General features: G+C 41.9%; 2 protein-coding genes across 3 annotated transcripts in view; one reads left to right on the top strand and one right to left on the bottom strand.

Moving 5' to 3' along the window:
• SAMD10 (sterile alpha motif domain containing 10) overlaps positions 1-5,519 on the bottom strand; it is a 75,244-nt gene extending 69,725 nt beyond the window's left edge. For both annotated transcript variants that reach the window (XM_039498163.1, XM_039498166.1), the window contains exon 1: positions 5,420-5,519. The gene's annotated coding sequence lies outside the window, so the exon portion shown is untranslated. The remainder of the gene's footprint in view (positions 1-5,419) is intronic.
• PRPF6 (pre-mRNA processing factor 6) overlaps positions 4,885-23,913 on the top strand; it is a 32,999-nt gene continuing 13,970 nt past the window's right edge. The window contains exons 1-13 of the mRNA XM_039498162.1: positions 4,885-5,129; positions 7,520-7,685; positions 8,326-8,444; positions 9,165-9,243; positions 10,253-10,429; positions 12,004-12,159; positions 14,070-14,164; positions 15,141-15,297; positions 15,553-15,715; positions 18,881-18,999; positions 19,684-19,902; positions 21,575-21,697; positions 22,627-22,748. Coding sequence (XP_039354096.1) covers positions 4,948-5,129; positions 7,520-7,685; positions 8,326-8,444; positions 9,165-9,243; positions 10,253-10,429; positions 12,004-12,159; positions 14,070-14,164; positions 15,141-15,297; positions 15,553-15,715; positions 18,881-18,999; positions 19,684-19,902; positions 21,575-21,697; positions 22,627-22,748 — 1,877 coding nt within the window. The 5' untranslated portion in view covers positions 4,885-4,947. The remainder of the gene's footprint in view (positions 5,130-7,519; positions 7,686-8,325; positions 8,445-9,164; positions 9,244-10,252; positions 10,430-12,003; positions 12,160-14,069; positions 14,165-15,140; positions 15,298-15,552; positions 15,716-18,880; positions 19,000-19,683; positions 19,903-21,574; positions 21,698-22,626; positions 22,749-23,913) is intronic.

Below are 23,913 nucleotides of genomic sequence, written 5' to 3'. Positions count from 1 at the left end.
TTTTTATCATGTGGGTTTTGTCCCCTTGAAACTAGATTGAAGTCATTACCACACAACCATCCATCTGATGTCAACAACTTTCAGTCTACGGCTCTGGAATGGATTTGAACTGGTGACACACAGGCAAAAGGCAACACAGAGCATTAGCATTAGCATACCTCTGGGTCATCTAGCTTACCCAAGCATAAATTTCTTATAAAAGATGACGTCTCCTATAGTCCTGATTCTTTTCAAAGTGTCTTGATGTAGCAGAAACCCCAGCACAGGGAGATTCTGATTATTTCAAGGGATATATACATTTAAATTAAGCTTTCACCATCTGTTCCAACTCTTAATTGGAAATGCAAAAGAAGAAGAACCCAATCTGTAATTAATCAGCAAAAAGATCCAAGTTATTTAAATGCATGCACACATCTTTTGTTCAGTATGGCATGAATCTGTTAGGATTTTCTCATTATTAGACACAAATTAGGAGAAAAATTGCTCTTTCTTATGGGCCAGATCCTCAGCTGTTGTAAGGTGGTACAGCTCCATTTTTTTCCGCGGAAATATGCTGATTTACACCTGGTAAGGACCTAGTCCTATATACTTATTTTCAGCTATTGCGCCTTTTATGTAGCAAAGTGAGCAGCACCGAGAGGGTTTTTTAAATCATATTTAGGCAAACATGGATTCCCCTTCTTTATGTTTACTAAAGCTCCTGAAAAGCTTAACATTTGGAATATGCCAAAGGGATGAATGTTTGGGGATGAAATGGAGGACAAGAGCTATCATTTAGACCTGGATGGCCTAACTCATAGTTAGCACATATAAAGAGGTCCATCCATCAAGCAGTCTTCATTGCATGGCTGGGGATGCTAAAATTTGTCCTTCCTAAGCTCTTTCTGGAACTGTCTGGAAATGCTCCAGGTATTGTTTCCACTGGGAGTCTTATGCCACTGACCTTGCTTCAGTCTCTATTGCAGGGCTTGCCTCAACAGGGAAGCAGTCCCGGTTGGGCAGTTTGTACCATCCGTGACTGGCCTTGGGCAGTATTGATGGGGAGGGTGGACTTATACCTCTAGAGATTGTCCATGCAACAGTGTGACCAGCATTATGATCTCTTTCTATCTTCTGCGCAGAACTGTGGTGCCACAAAGCAATAGTGCTGAAGAGATATTAAAGCCCTTGTCAAAGGACTTATTTGGGTTGCTTTTGATTAAGTTCAGCTACGCTAGTCCTGTGCAATACTTCACTTTTCATTTTTACAGTATCATACGCACGTGTTGTAAAAGTGAAATAACTGCACTATAAAAATATTTTAAGAGGCATATACAACATGAATTACAATTGCTGGAGGATAAGCCCTTTCTGCTGCCCTGAGCCAAAACTGAAAATGTTGCTCTGCGCCAAGGGGAAGAAATAAAAAACCATAAAGCCTTGTCCTGTCTCTGGGTACTTGCCCTAATTTTGGCAAAGAAGGAAAACATCAAGAAAGTATATACAAGGATGCATTAGGTACAGGACATCCAGTTCACAGAATAACCAGTAATAGCAAAACGTACCATGGAATCTGGTCAAAACAGCTTTGGAAACATTTTAGAAGGGTCAAGAGCCACAAAGGGTGTTATGTGCTACAATAATCATAGGCGTTGGGCAAGCCAGCAGAAGAATGATTCTATAGCTTGCTGGTTAGGGCACTCACCTAGGAGGTGAGACACCCATGTTCCTGCCTCACTGCTCCAGTGATTCTTTAATTATTAATCCCCAATACAGCAGCGTCCATAGGAAAGTGTGAGGGAGACCTACACCAGAATAGCTCAGTGGTTAACACCCCCTCCCCCAAGAGGTGTTGGACTCCCCTATTCAAATCCTTTCTCCCCCCTCTGCCTGAAATGGGGCTTGAACCTGGGTCTCCACATCCCAGGTGAGTGCTTTAACCACTGGGTTTATAAATTATAAAACCGCCACCTGCTTTTGAATTTTGAATGGGACCCAATCCAGTGGGCAGGCTATAAGCCAGGGATTGGCAACCTTTGGCACGCGGCCTGTCAGGGAAATCTGCTGGCGGGCCAGGTGGTTTGTTCAAACAGATTAAACTTAACTTCATACAGAGAGCTAAGATATGGAGTTAATTTTCTCATAAAGGTCTGTTAGATGAGACACCCGTTCACTTGATGGACAAAACTAGGCTGTAATCACTAGGCCGAAGAGTGGATAGAAAATTACTCAAGCTATGAAGACCTTTTCACCCTTGAGTTTTGAATGAATTCTGGTAAGAAGTACAGTGTGAAGATTTCATATGCTTTCATTCAGAAAGGTGGGTTTGAATGCTAAGGGTGGACATGCAGAAAGAACCTTTAGCTTCTTTCTTTTCCTCTTCAACTACGCATCCGAAAGACGATTTCTGATGGACAAATTCATGTGCAAAGTGCTCCATCTGGTGGTAGAGCAGAGGCCACCAGGAACCATCATGATTTCACAGAGAAAAGTCTCTACTCCTCAACAAATTCTTAAAAGCCTCTCACAGTGGGAGAGTAGTCACTTCAGAGTTGAGTCAATGCAGTGGAGTTTTGTAGAACTCTGTAATATTTCTAATGCAGCTTTAAAACAATTCTTCCTGGTTTTGCTACAAATCTGTCACTCAGGCCAGAATATGTTGGAAGTTCTGCCAAGGACATTTTTATGAAGCGGGGCTGAGATTCATTCCAGCGAACCTGGGTAGCTTTCCTGGGTGAATGGAAACTGGGCAAAGCAAAGTAGCATTGATGTTCTGACGATGAGAAAGACATGCTAACATACAGATATCCCATTATCATGCTGCATCATGATGTGCCGAGGCAACGACAGGAGGTATATGTCCTAACATTACAATGTACCATTTTTCTCTCTCCCGACTACCTGCCTTCTCCGCATTGATGAAGTGGGAAACCTCAGTTGAGCTTCAGAGGTACTTTATGAACAGAGGGCCAGATCCAGAAAGGAAACTGTGCAGCTGCAACTCCACTTCCGTAACAGATTACTTTCTCCCGTATCTCCACTGGTTTGGGCCCAAAGACCCCTGCCTCCCAAGTACTCCCTGGACTCTGTGCTACCAGTGGATGGCCCCAAAGGCAGCTCCCTTGAAAAACAATTCTGTTAATAATGCCGCACCCCACACACTCAGCACAGGTCTACGCAACACAGCTCTGGTCTACACTACAGAATTACTTTGGTATAACTACATATATAAGGTGCAGCTGCACTATGCAAGTTTCTAGTGTAGATAAGCCCACGGTGCTTGAAACACTAGTGGCCACTTGGAGCTTTGTCTGCGCTCGCGTTCCCAGTTACTGGCCCAAAAGAACAGTAGTACCAGTGGGAAATTTAAGAAAAAAAGGTAAGACCTAGTGTAGACAAAGTCCTGGCTTCCTCAGTCAAAACATCCCCTTGTCATGGCGGATGCAGCATCTGCGCAGTTTGCCAAGTGTCCTGGGGCCTTTGGGGACGAAACATGCTGCATGTGCAGTAGGGATCTTCGCAGGCCTGTCCCAGAAAGGCTGCTGCTGCCCCCTTCTAAAACATACTGAGGGGATGTGTTTGTGTGTAACGTGCTGTGTGTGTGAGAGAGTGTGCTGTTGTAATAAGATGGGTTAAATCCTTATTGAAACTGATGGGGTGTGAACATGCCCTTCATTTAAAATAGCTGTCAGAGACAGTTTAGGGGCCCTACATAAAACAATCTATAATGGAGTCCGCTCAGAAATTAACACCACATGGGCAGAGGGCTCCACTGGGCCTCTGTGTGTGTGTAAAAGACAAGCTGAAGATGGAGTGCAGACATGAAACTGAGAGAGGCATAGCAAGAAAGTCACGGAGCAGCCTTGAAGCATGATGTGGCCCTGGGAGAAGTCCAAAAAGAGGCTTTGGGTCACACGTGCTGGATGAATGAAGTTTGGGGCTGTAGGCAAAAAAGCTATCCCCTGTTTTTGGTTCCTCCTGGTAAGAAGTAGAACATTGTACATACCTTGTAAATAAACAAGATTGCATCAAAGAAAATACCAAACTCCATCGTCAATTTCTGCTCCCAACTGGAATAACCTACAAAGTCCTGACTAGCCACTCAGGTCAAAATGGGGTAACAGTATATAAATAATGAATTGTGTGTGTATGTATATAATGCACTATGTGTGCCTGTGTGTATGTACCTCTGGGTGTGCATGTGCATATCACTGTATGCATGCATGGGTAATTACTGTGTGCGCATGCACATAACACACTGTGTATATATGTATATATATGTAACACTCTGTGTGCATATGTAACACACTCCACGTGTTGTGCATATGTAACACACTGTGTATTTGTCTATGCATGTAACACTGTGTGTGCATGCAACATACTCTGTATGTCTATGTATGTAATATTGTGTGTGTCTGTGTATGTAACACAATGTCTGTAACACTGTGTATGTCTGTGTGCATGTAAAACTGTGTGTTACACACCCTGTGGGTCTATGTGTATACACACAACATTCTGTGTCTGTGTAAGACACTCTGTCTGTATGTGACATACACAGTGTGTATGTAACACACAATGCATGTGTCTGTGTATGTAACACACGGTGTGTATGTGTAATGTGGGTGTATATCTATGAATGTAACACACTGTGTGTGTTGTGTAACGCTGTGGGTGTATGTCAGGATGTGAAACACACTGTGTGTGTATGTAACACACGGTGTATGTGTGTAACACACTGTGAGTGTATGTCTAGGTATGTGACACACACTCTGTGTGTGTATATGTAACACATGGTGTGTATGTGTAATACACTGTGTGTGTGTGTATGTGTAACACTGTGGGTGTATGTCTAGGTCTGTGACACACACCCCGCCTGAGGAGCGACCCAGAGCCCGCCCCGCCCCCACCGGGCCCTTCCGGCCGCGCTGCTCGCCTGGGTAGCGCCGCCCTCTCGCTCGGCTCCCCAAGATGGCGGCCAGCAGCGCCTCAGCCTCCGCTTCCGCCGCGGCGCCCCCCGGGGGCTCCAACCCGGCCGGGCCCGGCGGGGCCTCGGGCCTCACCGCCTCCATCACGGGCACCATGAACAAGAAGAAGAAGCCGTTCCTGGGCATGCCGGCGCCGCTGGGCTACGTGCCGGGCCTGGGTCGCGGGTGAGCGGGAGGCGGCCTGCCCCCCCCAACACCCTGCCCCCCCCCGTGGGGCCCGGCCTGGGCCCCCGGGCTTTGGCGAGCCGGGACTCCCCGGCGCCCCTTCCCCCCGCCCCCAGCTCCTGCGTATGTGCCCCCCTCCCCGGCCGTGCAGCCCCCCCCGTTTGTGGGCGGGAGGCCGGGGGGCGCTGGGGCTGCAGGGCCTGGGGCACCGTGAGGCCAAGGAGAGCCCCTCTCCTGGCCCCTTAAGGCTTGTCCACATGAGAAAGTTGTACCCTTGGGGTGAACTTAACCTGATTTAAATGGTGTCAGTGCGCCGCTGCCTCAAGAGGCGGTGGCTGTGTTGATGGGAGAAGTCCTCCCATTCTGAACCGGGGGTTAGGGTGGTGTAACTGCCTGGCTTGGGGTGGGGGATTTGCGTCGGAAATGTCTAGGCTGCGGTTGGTACACTACAGGTCTGTCACATCTTACGTGGATTTAACATGTGCGAATTCAGCTTTACGCGGTTGGCAAAAACAAAAAAGAGAAAAATAACAATTTAAATACTGTTCCCGTAGTGCAGGCGATTCTGCCCGCCATTACACGCAATGTAATTTTGACTATACGCGGTTTTCGCTTTACGCGCTGACCGCAGAACGTAACCCCAGCGTAAGATGAGACAGACCTGTACCTTGCTCAGGGAGTTGAAAAATCCACGCTCCTGAGCAATCCAGTTAAACTGACAGTGGGGCTGTGCATCTGTCAACCTAGGGGGAGGTGGATTACCTAAATCAGGGGTTCTCAAACGGGGGGTTGTGAGGTTATTACATGGGGGCTCACGAGCTGTCAACCTCCACACCAAACCCTGCTTTGCCTCCAGCATTTATAATGGTGTTAAATATATAAAAAAGTGTTCTTAATTTATAAAGGAGGGTCTCACTCAGAGGCTTGCTATGTGAAAGGAGTCACCAGTAAAAAAGTTTGAGAGCCACTGACCTAAATCAGTGTAGCTAGGGTCTTCGCTGCAGTGTTTCAAGTATAGACAAGCCATAAATCTGTTTAAATTCACATCCTAGGTTAAACTGGTGCAACTTTCCCATGTGGGCAAGGCCTTAGGAGCTCAGTGTGAGACACTTTAACTGCATTAGAGTTTATTGGGAGAGGGGGGAAAAGGCTAGAGACATGGGGACTTAGGGCTTCTGAGCAGCCAACAGCCTCCCCCTTGCAGGTGTCCTGTTACACAGGATGGGGGCTCTCTCTCTCTCTCTCTCTCTCCATGCTCCCTTGCCCTCGGTCTTACATATTTTAAAAATGGAGGTGGACCTGGAGGAGTGGGAGTGTCGGGATAATAGCTGGTGGGGAAACAGGGAGCAGGGCTGTATAAAACCTGGGTCCATCCTGCATAAAATTGTCTCTTTAAGAGGACAGTTATTCCTGCATGACATCACATCATTTAACTATGTAATTAACATACCTGTGAATTACAAGTTTGTTCTAAATGATCTGGACAAACTGGAGAAATGGTCTGAAGCAAATAGGATGAAATTCAATAAGGACAAATGCAAAGTACTCCAGTTAGGAAGGAACAATCAGTTGCACCCATACAAAATGGTAAATGACTGCCTAGGAAAGAGTACTGCGGCAAGGGATCTGGGGTCATAGTGGATCACAATCTAAATATGAGTCAACAGTGTAATGCTGTTGCAAAAAAAAATTAAAAATCATCGTTCTGGGATGTATTAGCAAGTGTTGTAAGCAAGACACGAGAAGTAATTCTTCTGCTCCATTCCATGCCAATTAGGCCTCAACTGGAGTATTATGTCCAGTTCTGGGTGCCGCAGTTCTGGAAAGATGTGGACAAATTGGAGAAAGTCCAGAGAAGAGCAGCAAAAATGATTAAAGGTCTAGAAAACATGACCTATGAAGGAAGATTGAAAAAATCGGGTTGTTTAGTCTGGAAAAGAGAAGACAGAGAGGGGACATGATAATAGTTTTCAAGTCTATAAAAGGTGGTTACAAAGAGGAGGGAGAAAAATAATTGTTGTTAACCTCTGAGGATAGGACAAGAAGTAATGGGCTTAAATTGCAGCAAAGGGAGGTTTAGGTTTGAAACCAGGAAAAACTTCCTAACTGTCAGGGTGGTTAAGCACTGGAATAAATTGTTGAGGGAGGTTGTGGAATCTCCATCATTGGAGATTTTTAAGAGCAGGTTAGACAAACACCTTTCAGGGATGGTCTAGATAATACTTAGTCCTGCCATGAGTGCAGGAGACTGGACTAGATGACCTCTTGAGGCCCTTTCAGTCCTATGATTCTAAGATTTGTGATGCCTCGCTTTCAGAGTGATTAAAACATCTGTATATTGTAGCACTATTGCTACAGGCTAAATGGTGGCTACTGGTCTCTCAATACAGTGCTACAGGTTTTACCACCCGTTCTGATATTGGCCCAGCTCGAGATGCCAATGACCCAGTGGATGATCGTCATGCTCCGCCAGGGAAGAGAACTGTTGGGGACCAGATGAAGAAAAACCAGGCTGATGATGATGATGAAGATCTGAATGATACCAATTATGATGAGGTGATGCAGCTGTAGCATTCTTGTTAGCTTTTTCCTCCTGGCTGAGGGAGGTGCCTATAATTCTGCTCCCCTCTACCCCTGCACACCCAAACTAACCAATCCCCTTCATCATGGCAGATCTCCAGTAGAGGAGACAAGGGCAGAGTTCCTTGTAGAGTCACATAACACTACGTTTTGTTTGTATAGATGCCACAGCGTTTTTTGTTTTGATGTTTGTATATTATGGTTTAATTGTCCATACCATGCCCCGAATACCTTGGGAGGGATCTCTAAATAAAACATTAGTCTCGGTCCTTTGTGGGATGCATCTTTCATCTGCCTCCAGAAGTGAAATCTGAGCTCTGTTGCCCTTTGACGTATCATTGTCTTTATTTGGACTGTATAGTCTCTTCAGTTGAACCAGGCAAAACTGAAGGAAATGGTTTTACCTTATGGGAATTTTTGTTTACTAAAAGGTTTTGCTGTTGAAATTCATACAGTATGGGCAAGGGAAGGGTTGCTTTTATTTTGGGTTTTGTTAGCTGGATGCTCTTATTAGAAGTGGCTTGCTGATCTTTTCCTTATCCCAAATGATGTTGATAACTGTGCTAGACATATAATAGCATCTTTAAATTGAAGTTACTGTTTTTAAAATTCTCAGTTTAACGGCTATGCTGGGAGCCTGTTCTCAAGTGGTCCATATGAAAAAGACGATGAGGAAGCTGATGCTATTTATGCAGCTTTGGATAAGAGAATGGATGAACGGAGAAAAGAGAGAAGGTATAATTATTGCACTGTCAAGAGAGGCATTATTTGCTGATTTTAGTGGGGGGTGAGTCTAGGAGTCAGAACTTGTGACTTCTGTTTCCAACTCTTCCACGGTCTCAATCTGTGTTCTTGGGCAAATCTCTAAATGGCAAAATTCTCAAATGCAGCCATTGATTTTGGGTAGCCAATGTAAGAGATGCTGGGTCTGATTTTCAGAAGTGCTTGGCTTTTTGTATGACACCTTGAACAGATGTTAATACTGACTAGCTTCTCTTACATATGGTTGAAGTGACTGAGGTTTGGTGATTTAGAGAGATGCTAATCCAAAACTAATATAATTGAACTTAAATACATCATACAACAAGTGAGATATTGTTAGAGAAGTCTTCTAATCTGAATATTTTGTATGTTTATTAACAAATGTTACTAAAAACAGAGTATTTGATCAAATCCATAGGGAGCTGGGGATTAAGACTAAACATGGATGTAAAGTTCAATTTTTATTCTAGAGTATTATTGCTTGAGGATCCTGCAATATGCCTTATTTGACTACATATTTAATCTTCTTCTGTAAATAGATAAATAACTTCAACTTGCTATATGCAGTATGTGTAACTGTTCTCTGATATAGGCTTATGCCTTAAGAGCTGTGACCAAACAGGTTTCTTCTATAATAATGGTACTGGATTTAGTGTTTCTGTGAACTTGACTTCAGCACTCTTTATTTTCTAGAGAACAACGGGAGAAAGAGGAGATTGAAAAGTACCGTATGGAACGTCCCAAAATTCAGCAGCAGTTCTCAGATTTAAAAGTAAGGCGATAACTGTCCTACACATGAAGAAGATAACCCATTTTAAGAGTGAAGAGATGGACATGACTTGGGGCATTTATTTGCACAGTTCCTATTCTATAGTATTTTCTATACGGGCACTTATTAAGAATGTTATGCATGTCCCCTGCCTTCAAACTAGAACTGATTTCCATTGAATAATAGACAAGAACGGGTATGAAAGTAGTAGCTAGTGATGCAGAAACCAATTTTGGGCTGATAATGTCTTAAGTATTGTTGTATGATTTTCAGCAAATGGTTTTGGATCGGGGACACAGGTTGCTGTTTTTTTACTGGTCAGTATTGATTTAAACCAAAGTACTGTTGGTATATGCTGTTAACAGTAAATCAGTATGATTGGTAGTTTGTGTGTGTGTACTCTCAGGACTGGCAGGATTAAATACTTACCAGCCATTTAGTTGTAGGTATATTTGGTCATGGCCATTCCTTCCTCTCTGCCAAATGGGCATATTAGGGTATTGAAATATACACATATGTTGGTATCGGATCTTTTTGGCTCCACAAGTGTAAACAAGCCCTGCACCCTGAGAGTTGGTTAGTCCGGTCACCCAGCTGAGAAGCTATGTTGCAATTCTGCTTTTTTAAAATGTGCATGATTGACATAACTGATATGGAGGGAGAAAAATTTCAGTCCTGACTCTCAACGTTTTCAAGATGCACATTGCAATTAGTCAGATTAAACTACATATTCATAATACCCTGTTAAAATTTAAAAACAATTGCTACCAGTTAACAAGGCAAAAGTATAAAAATATCAGGTCAAGATCCCAGTCTGTACGAGGAGGGTTCCTATTAAAAGTATACAGCTCCCCTGTGCACTGAAATTCTTTAGTGTTGACTTTTTATTTCAAAATGGGACCCAACTGACCCTGAATTCTCTGAAACCAATAGATTGATAGTCCACTAAAAATTTGTAAATTTTAAAAACAAAATTTTCTAAAATCAGTAATGACAGCTTTTGTTTGTATAGAGGAAGCTAGCGGAAGTCACAGAGGAGGAGTGGCTAAGTATTCCAGAAGTTGGTGATGCTAGGAACAAACGTCAGAGGAACCCACGTTATGAGAAACTGACTCCTGTTCCTGATAGTTTCTTTGCTAAACACTTACAGACTGGGGAGAATCACACTTCTGTGGACCCCCGGCAAACGGTGAGCATGAAAACAAACAAACAAACATGGAGAAATTACCGCTTTACCCATGGTAAATTGGAGAAAATGGTTAATAGTAGCTAGAGACAAGCACTTGCTGTGAAATGTGCCTTATTCTTAGCCTAGAACACAACCTGCAGTTCCATTTAAAATAAAGACAAAGGCACAAGGCTTAACCCTTTCTTAAGTGAATAGCATATGGAAAGACCTCTTTAGTACGAGAGCCTTAGAAGAGGTCGCTGTGTGTTGCAGTCCCAGGCTTATTGGAAACTTCTGTTTTATTCAGCAAACTCTGGAGCTGAGCAGAATCTGAGCAAGAATAATCAGACAGCCTTTTGTTTTAACAATGGAAGATTCTAAAAATCCTTTTGTTTTAGCTCCATTTGGCTAAGGGATGTCCATAATTAATTTTGGTCAATGAACCAACGTATTTCTTATTGACTGAAACTTTTCCAAATATGTAACACGAAGTGGAATTTAACTTCCCCTGGTGGCTGATGTATTCAGTTTCTTCTAGAATTAAGACATTTCCCTTTCAGTTGACAGGTCAGTGGTTGATGTTTTTTGGATCATAATTAATTGTTTAAATGGGTGCAGAGTACTGCGATTGGCTGATAGAAGAGAAAACTTATTGGACTTAAATTGACACCAAATGATTATATGACTTTATTGCTGATATTCTTTCAGTTAATATTGTCATGATCATCTTTTGACACTTCTTAATGAAATGAATCTGAGAACATACCTATTCTCATGTTTTATTGTTGAATAGTAGCACTTGATGATCCATAGGAAGTTATTCAACTCCCAATATAAGAACCACTGTTCATACTGTGACTTGGGAGGCAATTGTTCAACTTGTACTGGCAATATTCTGGGGGAAGATTTTCAAACTCATAAACATCTAGCACAGGGGTGGGCAAAGGAAATTGTATGGTGGGCCATGAATGCCCGTTGGGGGAGGGAGACTCTATGGGGTGTAGCATGGGGGGGCTCTATAAAAGGGATGTTACCAAGGTGCGGGGAGGGGGGCTCTACAGGGTGGTACCGGGGACTCCTAGGGGCCCTGCCGGCAGTGACACCAAGGCTGTCATACCAGGCACCGTCACAGGCAGAGGCACCCTAGTTGGGACAGATGTGGCCCCTGGGTGGTTTCGAGGCTCTCGAGGGTGGGACCGTAGGAGACCGGGAGGGGATTGGGTGTGCTGCTGCATGGGTGTGGGGGGGGAGCTGCTGTGTAGGGGTGGGTTTCCAATCCTGGAAACAGCTCAGTGAAGTTGCACCTGCTCAGTGTGGCTCTGTGTGCCAGAAGATGGTGCTCATCAATGGAATTGTGAGTCGGGGGCTGGGGAGTGCCAGGCGGTGGAGCGAGGCAATCCCCCAACATTGCTCACCGGTGAGAGCTCGAGGGCCGGATAAAAACGTCTGATGGGCCGGAAGCGGCCCACAGGCTGTAGTTTCCCCACCCCTGATCTAGCACCTATTGAAACTCCATAGGCGCTGAGCGTCTAACTCCCTTGAGTTCTGTTGAAAATCCCAGCATAAACCTTAATAATATGTCTCATTTTTGGCAGCAATTTGGCGGTCTGAACACTCCATATCCAGGGGGTTTGAACACTCCGTATCCAGGAGGAATGACACCAGGGCTAATGACACCTGGGACAGGTGAACTGGATATGAGGAAGATTGGGCAGGCCAGGAATACCTTGATGGATATGAGACTGAGCCAGGTAAGGCTACAGGAACACAATAACCCTGAAAGGTGTACCTGAGGTGTACCTGTTTTGTAGTGAAGCCTGGTTTTGCAAAACTATTTTTATTCTCTTTGGATATTAAATAGTGAAAAAAACATTGAAAAGCACGGCAGTAAGAATTAAAAGAATACCCTACAGCCCTTAGCTACAGGCCTGTTCCAGAGGAATTCTCTGGGAGATGGGTCAGTGCATTTTGGACCATCACAGAGGACTTGAGCTTGCCAGTCATGGCAGAAATGGACATCAGACCTAAAGAGTCTGTTTTTAGTTTGGTGCGATGGTTGTTCCTCTTATCTTAATTAGTGAACCATTCAGTACACAACACTTATCCTGAAATGGTATCATGGAGTTCTATATTTATTTCAGTGTTTTCAAGAGCAAATTTCGCTCTGGTTCAGAAGTGAAAAGATGGCCTTTCTAACCACCAGCACTACGCTCTCCCATGGGATCTGAAAGTCAAGCTGTGCGCTTTTTGACTCTGTGGTGTATATTTGCAAATATTAAAGATTTGTCAGGCTAAATTGCCCCCTTTGTTCTGCTTGTCCAACCTATTATCTGAGAGGGATTGCTCAGTATAACTAAAGGCAAAATTTGGCCAGATGTTTGGAACTTAACTAACAGTCCTGTTGATTCAGGTGAGAGAACAGAATCGGTATTCCTTTCCTATATCTGTGTGTGTTCTGCAGTGCTGTCACAGAAGTAAAAAATGCACCATGTCATTAACATCAGCCATGACTGAATACATACACAGGTTGTTTGTTTGTTTTTACATAGTCGTAGAATGTTGAATGAATAGCTACATTAAAGGCAAATGCCCATTAGAGACATACTCATGGAGATGTTTCTGTAGACAATATTACAAAAACTTTTTTCTTTCTCAAATTGTCCCTTCTCCCCAGTAAAATCAAATATTTAATTGTTACTTTACTCTTCAGCTAAATTCCTTAGTTAATCCTTTCGGGTTAACTGCAAGTTGGTACCAGTGCCATTTTTTGTAAATTCAACAGTTCTTATGTGTTTGCCAACTTTTTAAAACATAAAATTAGAGTGTATGTAATATTAACAAATGACAGTTCATAGACAGTTCATGACTATCAGCGTTGTTGGTACCTGGAGCAAGTTCTCGTGTCTTTGACAATTCTCTTGACTGAAACCCAGTCAATAGGACAGGTGATGTCAGATGCCCTTAACGTCTCCAAACTGAAGATCTTAATATCTAATGTGATCAGCTCACTGAAGAAATTAATGGGATTTTTTTGTAAGTCAGCACGTATAGGCTATTTCTGCCTGCTTTTTCTCATATAGAGAGGTTTGAGTGCATCGCGTTGGTTTCAATTCCTATTTTCTGATTGTAACAGGGTCTAGCTAAAAAGCATCCTCAGTGGACAGGCTCCATCCTGCTTCACAGATATTTTTCTTCTCTACTCAATCCTCCCCTCCCTGCTCCTTTACAAAGTTACTAGTGTTGGTACAAAAGCTGCCTCCTCTGCAGCTGCCATTTGGAACACCCTTTCGGGATCTTTTTACCTCAGTAACTTTCCCTTTAATTTCTAATCTCATTTGCAAACATTTTTCTCCTTTTGATTAAGCCTCTTAATTTCCCTCTCCGTTTTCTTAAACTCCGATAATGTGGCTTAATTGTGTAAATCATTTTGGGATACGTTGTGTAGGAAAGGTGCACTGCATTGTCATTTGTTTTAGAAAAACAAAAAACCATGAGTTTAAGCAAAGTTTTCCAGTTTACTCCATTTTGGTTTTCATACCAGATGACCATGTAAGTTAAGAGAAAACAGTTTTTGTTTGTTTTCACTCTTAATGTATTTTTCATTGCCAAAACTGTCGTGCTCTGACTGGTAATTTCAGCAGCTTTGGTTTTACTTTCCCAGGTGTCTGACTCTGTGAGTGGCCAAACTGTGGTGGACCCAAAGGGATATCTGACAGACTTGAATTCTATGATACCTACACATGGAGGAGATATCAAGTAAGTCTAGTTTGGGGTGAATTGGTTTGGCATTTATTAATGGTTGACCCTTCTGCATGTAAATGGAAGTTTTATCTTTCTAATGTATTTGGCCAAAATGGCTTCCAGGTGACCTTTGTACATGTCTGAAGGATTCCACTCATCTTTACTAATATGTTGTATTTGTGAAAATTGCTAGATTGATGGCATTGGAGACTGAAGTACCTAGGACAGGTTCTGCAAGTTCTCCCTCACCAGCGTACCTAGATTCTGGGCCTGGATGAGTTGTCTCTGTGACTGAGGGAGTACAGTTTCTTGACCCATTCAGTTCTTGTGTAGACTGCCAACAAGCATGCCAGATGTGCTGGCGGCTTTGTGATGCAGTTACCTATCTGCTAGGAAATAACCCAATACATTTCACACATACTGCTGATCAGTGACTGCCCTTAGTCAATACTGACCTCGAATTGGCCTGGTGACTTTGTGAAAATACCTGTAGCCCAGTCCTCTCTCACGTCTGTATTTAGTCATTTAAAAAAGACTTACTTAGAATTCAGGTAGCATAAGTCCATTTTCTTAGTGTCCGCACTAAAAATCCAGGAAGTTGCCAAGTGAAACCAACATTTACATGTGCAAGAACCTCAGCTCCTTTGCTTTAAATGTCCTAAGCCTTAATAGCCAAAAATGTTTACACACTTGTCAATTCCACAACAAGCTTTCACTTTCAGCATGCAACAATCCACAGTGCACACGTGGAACTCCTGAAAACGTCACTTCAATATACACAACCTTCATATTGACCTCAGTTACATTAAAATGTATTCTCCATAGTGGTATAGTGGTAGTATATAATGTTTTATCTAAAAATGTCTGAGGTCTGAGTTAATGTGTATCTGAGTGTGATTGTGAGGAACTGGGTGTGGGGAGCTTATTGGTGAAGGAGAGCTGTTCTTTAGCTTACTAAAAGCTTTGTTGTTTGTATTTTCACCTTTACCAGTGACATCAAGAAAGCTCGTTTACTTCTGAAGTCTGTGCGGGAGACCAACCCTCATCATCCACCAGCTTGGATAGCTTCAGCCCGACTGGAAGAGGTCACTGGCAAACTGCAAGTAGCTCGAAACCTCATCATGAAGGGGACAGAAATGTGCCCCAAGGTAAGAGTTGTTTTGCATCCCTGTTGATTATTGCAAAAATTTGTGAAAAGAGTGTGGCCAGTTCTCTTACTAAAAGCATATTTTCCTCCATTGAGCTTCTCAGTATAGATTAATACCGTATAACCTCTCCTGTAACATATCAGAGGAGCTAGAACAGTGTTTATCCAAAAGCTCTAGTTTAAACTTGTTATGGGACTTTTGCCACTGTTTGCTCTGATGGAAAGGGTGTCAATTTCACTGTTTGCTGACCCACAGAGTGAAGATGTTTGGTTAGAAGCTGCCCGGCTGCAGCCTGGAGATACGGCTAAGGCTGTGGTGGCCCAGGCAGTCCGCCACCTTCCACAGTCTGTCCGGATTTATATCAGAGCAGCAGAACTGGAGACAGATATACGAGCAAAGAAACGTGTCCTTAGGAAAGGTGAGACCTTCTACAGGGTTATAACAACTAACCCTTCAATTTCCTGCAAGCGTTCTTCTAAAAAAATAATTAAACATAAACTCTTGGCCTGGGGTTTTAAATGTTATTCTTCTTGTCATCAGCAAGAACATATTCTTTCACACTATGTGTGATTAAACTGAGGAAATCATTCCTACAGGAACTTGTTGAGGCTAAGAACTTAACAGGATCAAAATGGGATTGGATATAGAGTTATAGTTTTGACAACAAAAAAATTGGAAGGGATATTAAACCTTGTGCTTCAGGACTTATGCCAGTCTCTAAGGGTTTGTCTACACTACCCACCAGATCGGTGGGTCGTGATCGATCCCCGATTGCTCTGCCGTCGACTCCAGAACTCCACCTTGGTGAGAGGTGGAAGCGGAGTCGTCGGGGGAGCGGCAGCGGTCGACTCGCCGCTGTCCTCACGGCCAGGTAAATTGACCTAAGAAATGCCAACTTCGGCTACACTATTCGCATAGCTGAAGTTGCGTATCTCAGGTTGACACCCCCCTCACCCCCCATGTAGACCTAGCCTAAGTATTAGGGACTTACAAGCGGTGGGGTATTGTACTTTTCTCTGAAGCATCTGGTCAGAGGATCCAGGAGATTGGATTGGATAGATCTCCAGTATGGAAATTCCTATGTTCCTATGACAAATAGTTTTTCTCTACGTTATTTACTCAAACGCTTGCATCTTTTATGCTGTTGCCATCGCAGCTCTCGGCCATCTGAAGTGTACTGCCTCCTTCAAACTCATAATGCCTATTCATTAACTAGCACAGAACAGCACGGTTGGCACGTCTCTCTCATGAATGATTTATCCTGGTGTGCTGAAATTAGAGGTCTTACCCATGGCACTGCAACATTCATTCTTTGGCTGCTTGAAGTCTGTGTGCCAGTCCCATTTCAGAAGAGATTAAAACTACCTCCTTGTCAAGTTGTTGAATCCTAGCATTTAAATTCTGTAATAAACACTTGGAGTTGCTGCCGTTTTCTAGGTGTCTAGGGAAAAGGATAAGGATTTAATGTCTTTGAAGATCTTTAATATGCATCAATCCACAGTATTAAATGACTGCATAGCATTTAGTATGATTACGGCAAGGATTAGGACCAAGGGAAGTAAATTGCCTCCTATCTGACTGTTGCAACTTAGTTGGTTATCTGTGATGAAATGACACTTGTGTTGTACTTGCCAACATTTGAATAAAAGATTTGCGCTTCAGCTTCAGTTGTTGTTCTGGAACTTGCAAGAGTTCAGATATTTATTTTGTGTGTGGCTTTTTAATTATGGGTTAGATACGGCAAAAGAATTCTGCAATGTGCTGCTAAGCACAGCTGCTGCTATTAAACTGTGTGTGCCTATAAAAGTTGCAATAAGTATTAAATAGAAAAACAGATGTTGGTCATATGAGAAAGTGATAGATTTCTGGATGTGACTTGTGAGCTGGATTATTATGATTTACAGCATGTTAAGTACACAAGTTATTTTTTCCATCTGATGTTTAAATTATTAGAGATATTGTATGTTCTGTGAGCAGTTTTCAGTTCAGAATATTATCTGGTAAAAAGTTTGGTGTATAGCTGATTATGTTGGTGGAAAAGAGTATAAATTTATCATGCTGCTTCTAATTTCCACATGTTACTATCAGCTTCATGATGTTCCTAGGCTACTGCTTCCTATGGTGCAGCACAAAACTGAAGCCTGGAGGCATTTGGATCAGAAATCATGTGAGGACTTGCAATTTTAACCAGTATTTACCAGAAAATAATCAGGGCTAAGTGCCAAGTAGCAGCACTGAAATATGATCCTGTAATGTGCTTCTCTTTTGTTTCTGTGGGTTGTATGATCCTATCACCCAGCAAACACTCTAGTGCTTCTAATGCTTTTATCCTCTCTAGTGAGGCAGCAAACTGAGTGCTAGAATCCATTTTGAGGTGTAGAAATTAATGCTGTGTCTGTGAAGACATGCTCTTTCCTGCTGAGTAGCACTTAAAGCTGTCAAAGGCTAACATTACTCATTTAGAACGCTTTAAGAAAAGCTCCCGCCACTATAAACTTAATGAAGAACAGTTAATGTCCAGCTAGTCAGAATAACATAATTTTCTGTATGTATTTCCTTCTGGTTTTGAGTCTGAGAGAAGCTCAGGATAACAATCTTTGTCTTCCCTGGACCTTTGTTGGAACAATTAAAGGGACACCATTAACTTGAAACCTGGTCAACTTCAAAAACTCAGGTTTTAAAAGTAATTTCAGATGTTACACTTTCCTTGAAATCATCTTTCATTTTTTTGTGGTTTTACAATCACATTTTTCTGTTTTAAAAATGTTTCCCTTCCCTGTTGCTATAACATTCCCATATAAGCATGGGACAGACTAACCAGACAGGCAAAACAATGAAACTGAATGTACACAAAGTGCATCAAATAAAAAACACCTGAAAAGTAGAGAAATATTCTGTTGTAATCTTTTGGTGTTGCTTGTAGTAATAAAAGAACACCCTCTGTCATATCCATTTCTGTGAGAATTAATCTCTATATGCTTGTTTTTATACCTGAGTGAAAGATGCAGTAACAAAATGCCTGTCCTAAGGAGCTAAAACATTTATAATGTTCTAAAATTGATTTGAACGCTACTTAGACCTGTAATATCTAACAGCTCTAAAATCTCAAACTGGGCACAGTCAAGATTAAGTGGAAAAGCCTTTAACTTGCACAACAGTTGTCTGAAAATCACTTTTGTTTGGCTTGGATTGGGGAAACAGTGCTTTATGGCTTCTTTGCTTTCCTGATTTTTGTGTTCTGACAACCGTTGAAGCAGTTTCTGAAAGAGTTAATACAGATGTTACCAGTTAAGACTTTTGCAGCCTGTGGAATTTCATTTTGCTCCAATTCTTCCATCTTGTACTGGCTGAAGAGAAACAAGAGGACCTTCTGATTTGGACAAACAGTACTTTTTCTCCCTCTCCAACTTCACTTTTATTTTTCAGTGAGCAAAACTGTTTTAATGATTTTTTTTTTTAAAGATTTCCTCAATGAAAGAAAAGGGATAGCTATGTTTGCAGAAGTGATTATTGCTAGTACAGCATTCTCTCTCTTGTAAAAGCCTTCTTTACCAAGATTCATATTATTATTTCACCTTTCTAGCCCTTGAGCATGTTCCGAACTCAGTACGCTTGTGGAAGGCAGCAGTGGAGTTAGAAGAACCTGAAGATGCTAGGATAATGCTGAGCCGAGCAGTGGAATGCTGCCCAACCAGCGTGGAAGTAAGTCGTCAAATCTCTCTCTGCTTCAGGTTAGAAAGGGTCTGATGTTTACAAGGTTTGAAAAGCAAACTTGACAGTAAAGTGCCATGGGCAGATTTACCAGGCGTTTTAACTGACCAGCAAGACAGGTCTGGCAGTATCTTTCTGGGTTAATTTGCATGCCTCAGGTGATGGTTTTCAGCATGTTTTTACACGTCATTTTGTTGTGTACTTGTTACTGTAATTGTACATGTAAATTGGGTAATTGTACCCATAAATGGCTAGTTAGGCATATTTGCTTGCACGGTTACCTAATTTGCACATGCATTTATGATAATTGCACAAATACACACACTTTACTTAGGCCACTGTTCTTTTCACTTTAAAAACATTGAACCATATATTGAGCTATAAATCCAACTGACAACACAACAGAAAATATTACTGCAGAATTCCAACAGACAACACATTCATACATTTGGAATAAAAGGTATTGAATTTTCAAGGCCAGTGGTAAACTCTGATTATTTTACTACTTATATATTGGCATCTTGCAGCCTACTTATAGTGTGAGATAGGCAGAGTCTACCAAAGAGTATATATCTGCATGGTGCAAAGCCATATCTCTCTCTGTTGACTGGGCAGATACTGCTGTATGAAGTGTTGTCGTCTCCTTGTTTTAACATCTAACTTGTTGCTGTCCAGCTATGGCTTGCTCTGGCAAGGCTGGAGACATATGAGAATGCTCGCAAAGTCTTAAACAAAGCCCGTGAGAACATTCCAACAGACCGTCACATTTGGATAACTGCTGCCAAACTGGAGGAAGCCAATGGAAACACTCAGATGGTGGAGAAAATCATTGACAGAGCTATCACGTCCCTCCGGGCAAATGGGGTAGAAATCAACAGGGAGCAGTGGATCCAGGTACTTGTGTGTGTTCCTTTTTAAAAAAACCCTTCTATGCATGCTAGTATTGGACTACAGTCATACATTTCAGATTGTTCATTCTCTTCCCGCTCTGAAGCCCACTGATGCAAAATAATATGGAACTTAACATTTCTGGTATCGTTTATCAACCAGTCTCCCATGTCTGAGTCACTTCTGATCAGTAACTATGTGAGCTGGAAGGAACCAGGCTAGTGCCATGATTAAGTGGTATGTCTGGGAGTAACCTGCAATCTAGCTGGAGAACGTACTTTACTGTAGTCAGATTTACATCTTTTTTTTTTTTTAAACTGTGCTACTTCAAGCAGCTGCTGTATGGGGGCGTTAGGGGCACAAGCCTCAAGCTGTGCTTTTGTGTATTACCTACTCCTGGATTTATTGATTTAAAAGCCATCTACTCACCAAAAGGAGGCCTTTTCCGGCAACACATTACAAAAAATGGGTGTAATTGATTGCATGTGGACAGCAAAAAGTAGTGGAGTGATTTTGTGCAGTGTCCACATCTGAATATTTTGGGTAACAATGATGCCTGCAAAGCCCCTGGATTGGCAATAGGCTCTGCAATGTACCTCTCACTTGGCTTAATGTTCTAATCCTTCTGTTTAAAAAAATTGGACTTGAAAGGCAGAAAATTATTTTAAAATAACGTATAAAATATTTTATTGGCCTAAAGCACTTGGTGGAGTGCATGAAGGCAGCAAAGTGTTTTCATATGTTCTTGTTCTGAATGCAAATTGAAATTCAAGTAAGGCAGTGTCTGAGCCTACCCCTATTAACGTTAATCTCGTATATGCACTGAAACAAGGTGGGTGAGGTAATATATTTTATTGGATCAACTTCTGTTGGTGAAAGAGACAAGCTTTTGAGCTACACAGAGCTTTTCTTCACATCTGCATTGCACAATTGGCACACCAGTCAAAAGAATATCAGTTAGGAAACTATATTTTTTTAATTATAAAACTACCATTTCCATTATCATTTAAACCAGATACAACTTCATTTATAGCAATAGGAACCAATCTAATGAGGGTTGAAATTAAACTTCCATTATAAACCTTGCTGTCCTCCTTTCTCAAACTTCTGTAGTGCAGGAATTTTCCATGCTGGATATCCTGTCAGAAGTAGAATTTATTTTGCAGGTTTCAACAAAATCTTTTTTGAGTCGTATATATTAAAACAAACCTTTTCCCCTGTGTATTCTGATAAATGTGCCAAATGTTTCTTAATTTGGTGGTGGCCGCCGGTTTTATTTAAACATTGAGATCTGAGAATCAAGCCAAACATAAAGGAAGTTCAGTAATTTTGAGGTTATGAGCATTGATGCCACCATTCTCCATTTGTGTATTTGTTTTCACACACAGGATTTTTGTTAGGTTTTATGGCTAAGTCTGTCTTGGAGCATTTCTCATCTTCTCATGCTCTGTCTCCCCACTTACCTTCATAGTTTTCAGAATTTTATTTTGGAAAAATCCACAGGTGGCTCAGTCCAAAGGGAATCAGTGAAATGGAGAGAGGGGACCCTTCCAGGCTGGAGATGTCATGCTTTGTCAGTCCGTCTCCTGCTCAAAGGATGCAATAGAATGTGCTGTCTCCTTTGCTGGTTTTTCACACTGGAATAACATTGTCTTAGTGTTGTTCTTATTGTCTCTAGGATGCTGAGGAGTGTGATAAAGCTGGGAGTGTGGCTACATGTCAGGCTGTTATGCGAGCCGTGATTGGGATTGGGATCGAAGAGGAAGATCGGAAACATACCTGGATGGAAGATGCAGATAGTGTATGTCTGATTGGGACCCTTCTGTTTTCTTTTAATTATAATAGGGAGAAAGGACTGACAATTGAGAAGTTAGATCTATTTTTTGTGAAAATAAAGGGCTGATATTACTGGCCAGATGCCAACAGACTCTGTGCAAGCTTGTCTCTTGAGTTCTGTCAGCACTTCTCAGTTTTGAGTCGCAGCAACCTTCCTGTTCTAGAGACGTTCTAGAGACTGCTAGTTGTGCAGAAATTTTGCAGTTGTTTTTGTAATATGAGTAGATATTGTAGGCCAAGGTGGCAATTTTCAAAGGAGCCTAAGGGAGTTAGGTGGCAGACTTCTTTAGGCTCCTTTGAAAATTCTAGCTCAAATGTTTACATCATCTAACTGGATTTTTCTTTGTCAATCTGGAACAGACTGAATATGCACTGACAACTAAATTACCAGTATTACTTTTATAAAAGTTCCAAAGCTACATTTTCAATATGTTGACCTGGAATTGAGCCTACAAATCATGAGTGCATATGTAATCATGTTCACCAGTGAGATCTGTAGGTAAGCAATGCATATGCAAGCATATAGGACCAATTTTAAAAACATTGGATTTTAAAAATCACCTAAATGACTTAAGAGCACAAGCCCAATTGAAAATCAATGGCATGCGTTTTCCTGAGACTGCTAGGTGCTTGTGAGAATCCCACCATTGCACCTTAGAGTAAAACATTATTCCGAATCCAGTATATATTTAATTTCTGCTAAGTGATTTGCTATTCAGATGTTTATCCTGTTGCTATTATATGTACTTGGTAAATACCACTCACCGGAATTCTTGTAAAACCTTGAGCTCTGTGTCACCATTGATATGTACATCATTCTATCCTGCACTTTATATCTCTAGGCCCTGTACTGACTGACTTTGGATTTTCTCCCCTCCCTTCATTTTTCTCTAGTGTGTTGCTCACAATGCCCTAGAGTGTGCTCGGGCAATTTATGCTTATGCCTTACAAGTTTTCCCAAGCAAGAAAAGTGTTTGGTTGCGAGCAGCCTACTTTGAAAAGAACCATGGAACCAGGTACATATGCTGTATAATTCTCACGCTACCAAAAGGGTGTTCTTACAGTTCTAAAGTGTGTGGGTTGGGGTTGGTGTAGGCAGAGAAGCTAATAAATTGACCATAAACTATTGAATAATAGGATTTAGAAAGTCTCTGAGCTGGTGAAAACCCATTGGAATTGTATGCAGAGCTGAGTTTAATTTCTTATGGTGGTAGACAGCACCTACTACTCGTGTGAAGTCATTAAAAATCCTCTTGGTGAATGGGGCTACCTGGTATGTGGGAAGGATATGGAGGAGGTGTTAAACCTCTTGGGAATGGGACATCCGAGAAATGGTGGGAAAGTAGGATGGTAAGTCACTTGTTTCATTTAAACTTCTCTAGGTACGCTCGTTCATCAGTCAGCCACTGTGTGTGTAGGGAGGCCCTCAGTCAGGTTTTAATTAAAAATGTTACTAATTTGTATCAGATAAATGTTCTGATTAAGATCTCTCTTGAACTTAAACTTGAAAAGAAAAGCCAAACTGCAGATAGTGCATCTTAAAGCTTGTGGTGTGTCACATGCATCTAATATTTTCTCCTTAGAAAGCTTGGAAGGGAAGCTAAACTTGTAAGTGCCTATGGCCGCAATCCTACAGACACACTTGCAAGTAATCCTGTTAAAGCCAATGAGACTACTCAGATGTAATTGATGGTGGGATCTGGGACTTAGCTTATAATGTTCGAGCACTTTCTCAACATTTTTTTTCCCCCCTCCACCGTTGTCAGTAGCCTTTCAAGTTTCCTGGTGGTGACTGACTTTTAGCCCCCTCATTTCACTTGTAAAATACATTTTTACTCTACTGAAAACATAGCCTCTTATCAGTGTGATCCAGGCTACTTCAACTGATAATGCTGGAAAAGACTTCTTCCACAGTTGCCACCATATCTAGTATGGCTTATTGTTCGGCTGAACAGCGCTTTCCAAGACACACAAGCTGTATGTGAGGTCTCTCCATAAACACTTGTTTCACATGATGGTGTCTTAACAACGATTCACTTTTTGTAGAGCCCTTTTCAGAAGTTGATTTTTAGAAACTTCATGGGAAAAGAACCCACCCCCATCTCCTTATGACATGATTTATCAAAGTTTACAGCATTGGACTTTGCAACAATAACTATTTATAACATGAAGTAATAGTGG

Source organism: Mauremys reevesii, linkage group 13 (genome assembly GCF_016161935.1).
Source record: "Mauremys reevesii isolate NIE-2019 linkage group 13, ASM1616193v1, whole genome shotgun sequence".
In the NCBI taxonomy this organism is placed as follows: domain Eukaryota; kingdom Metazoa; phylum Chordata; order Testudines; family Geoemydidae; genus Mauremys; species Mauremys reevesii.
The sequence above is the reverse complement of the archived record's forward strand: the minus strand, read 5'-3'. Positions and strand labels throughout refer to the sequence as shown.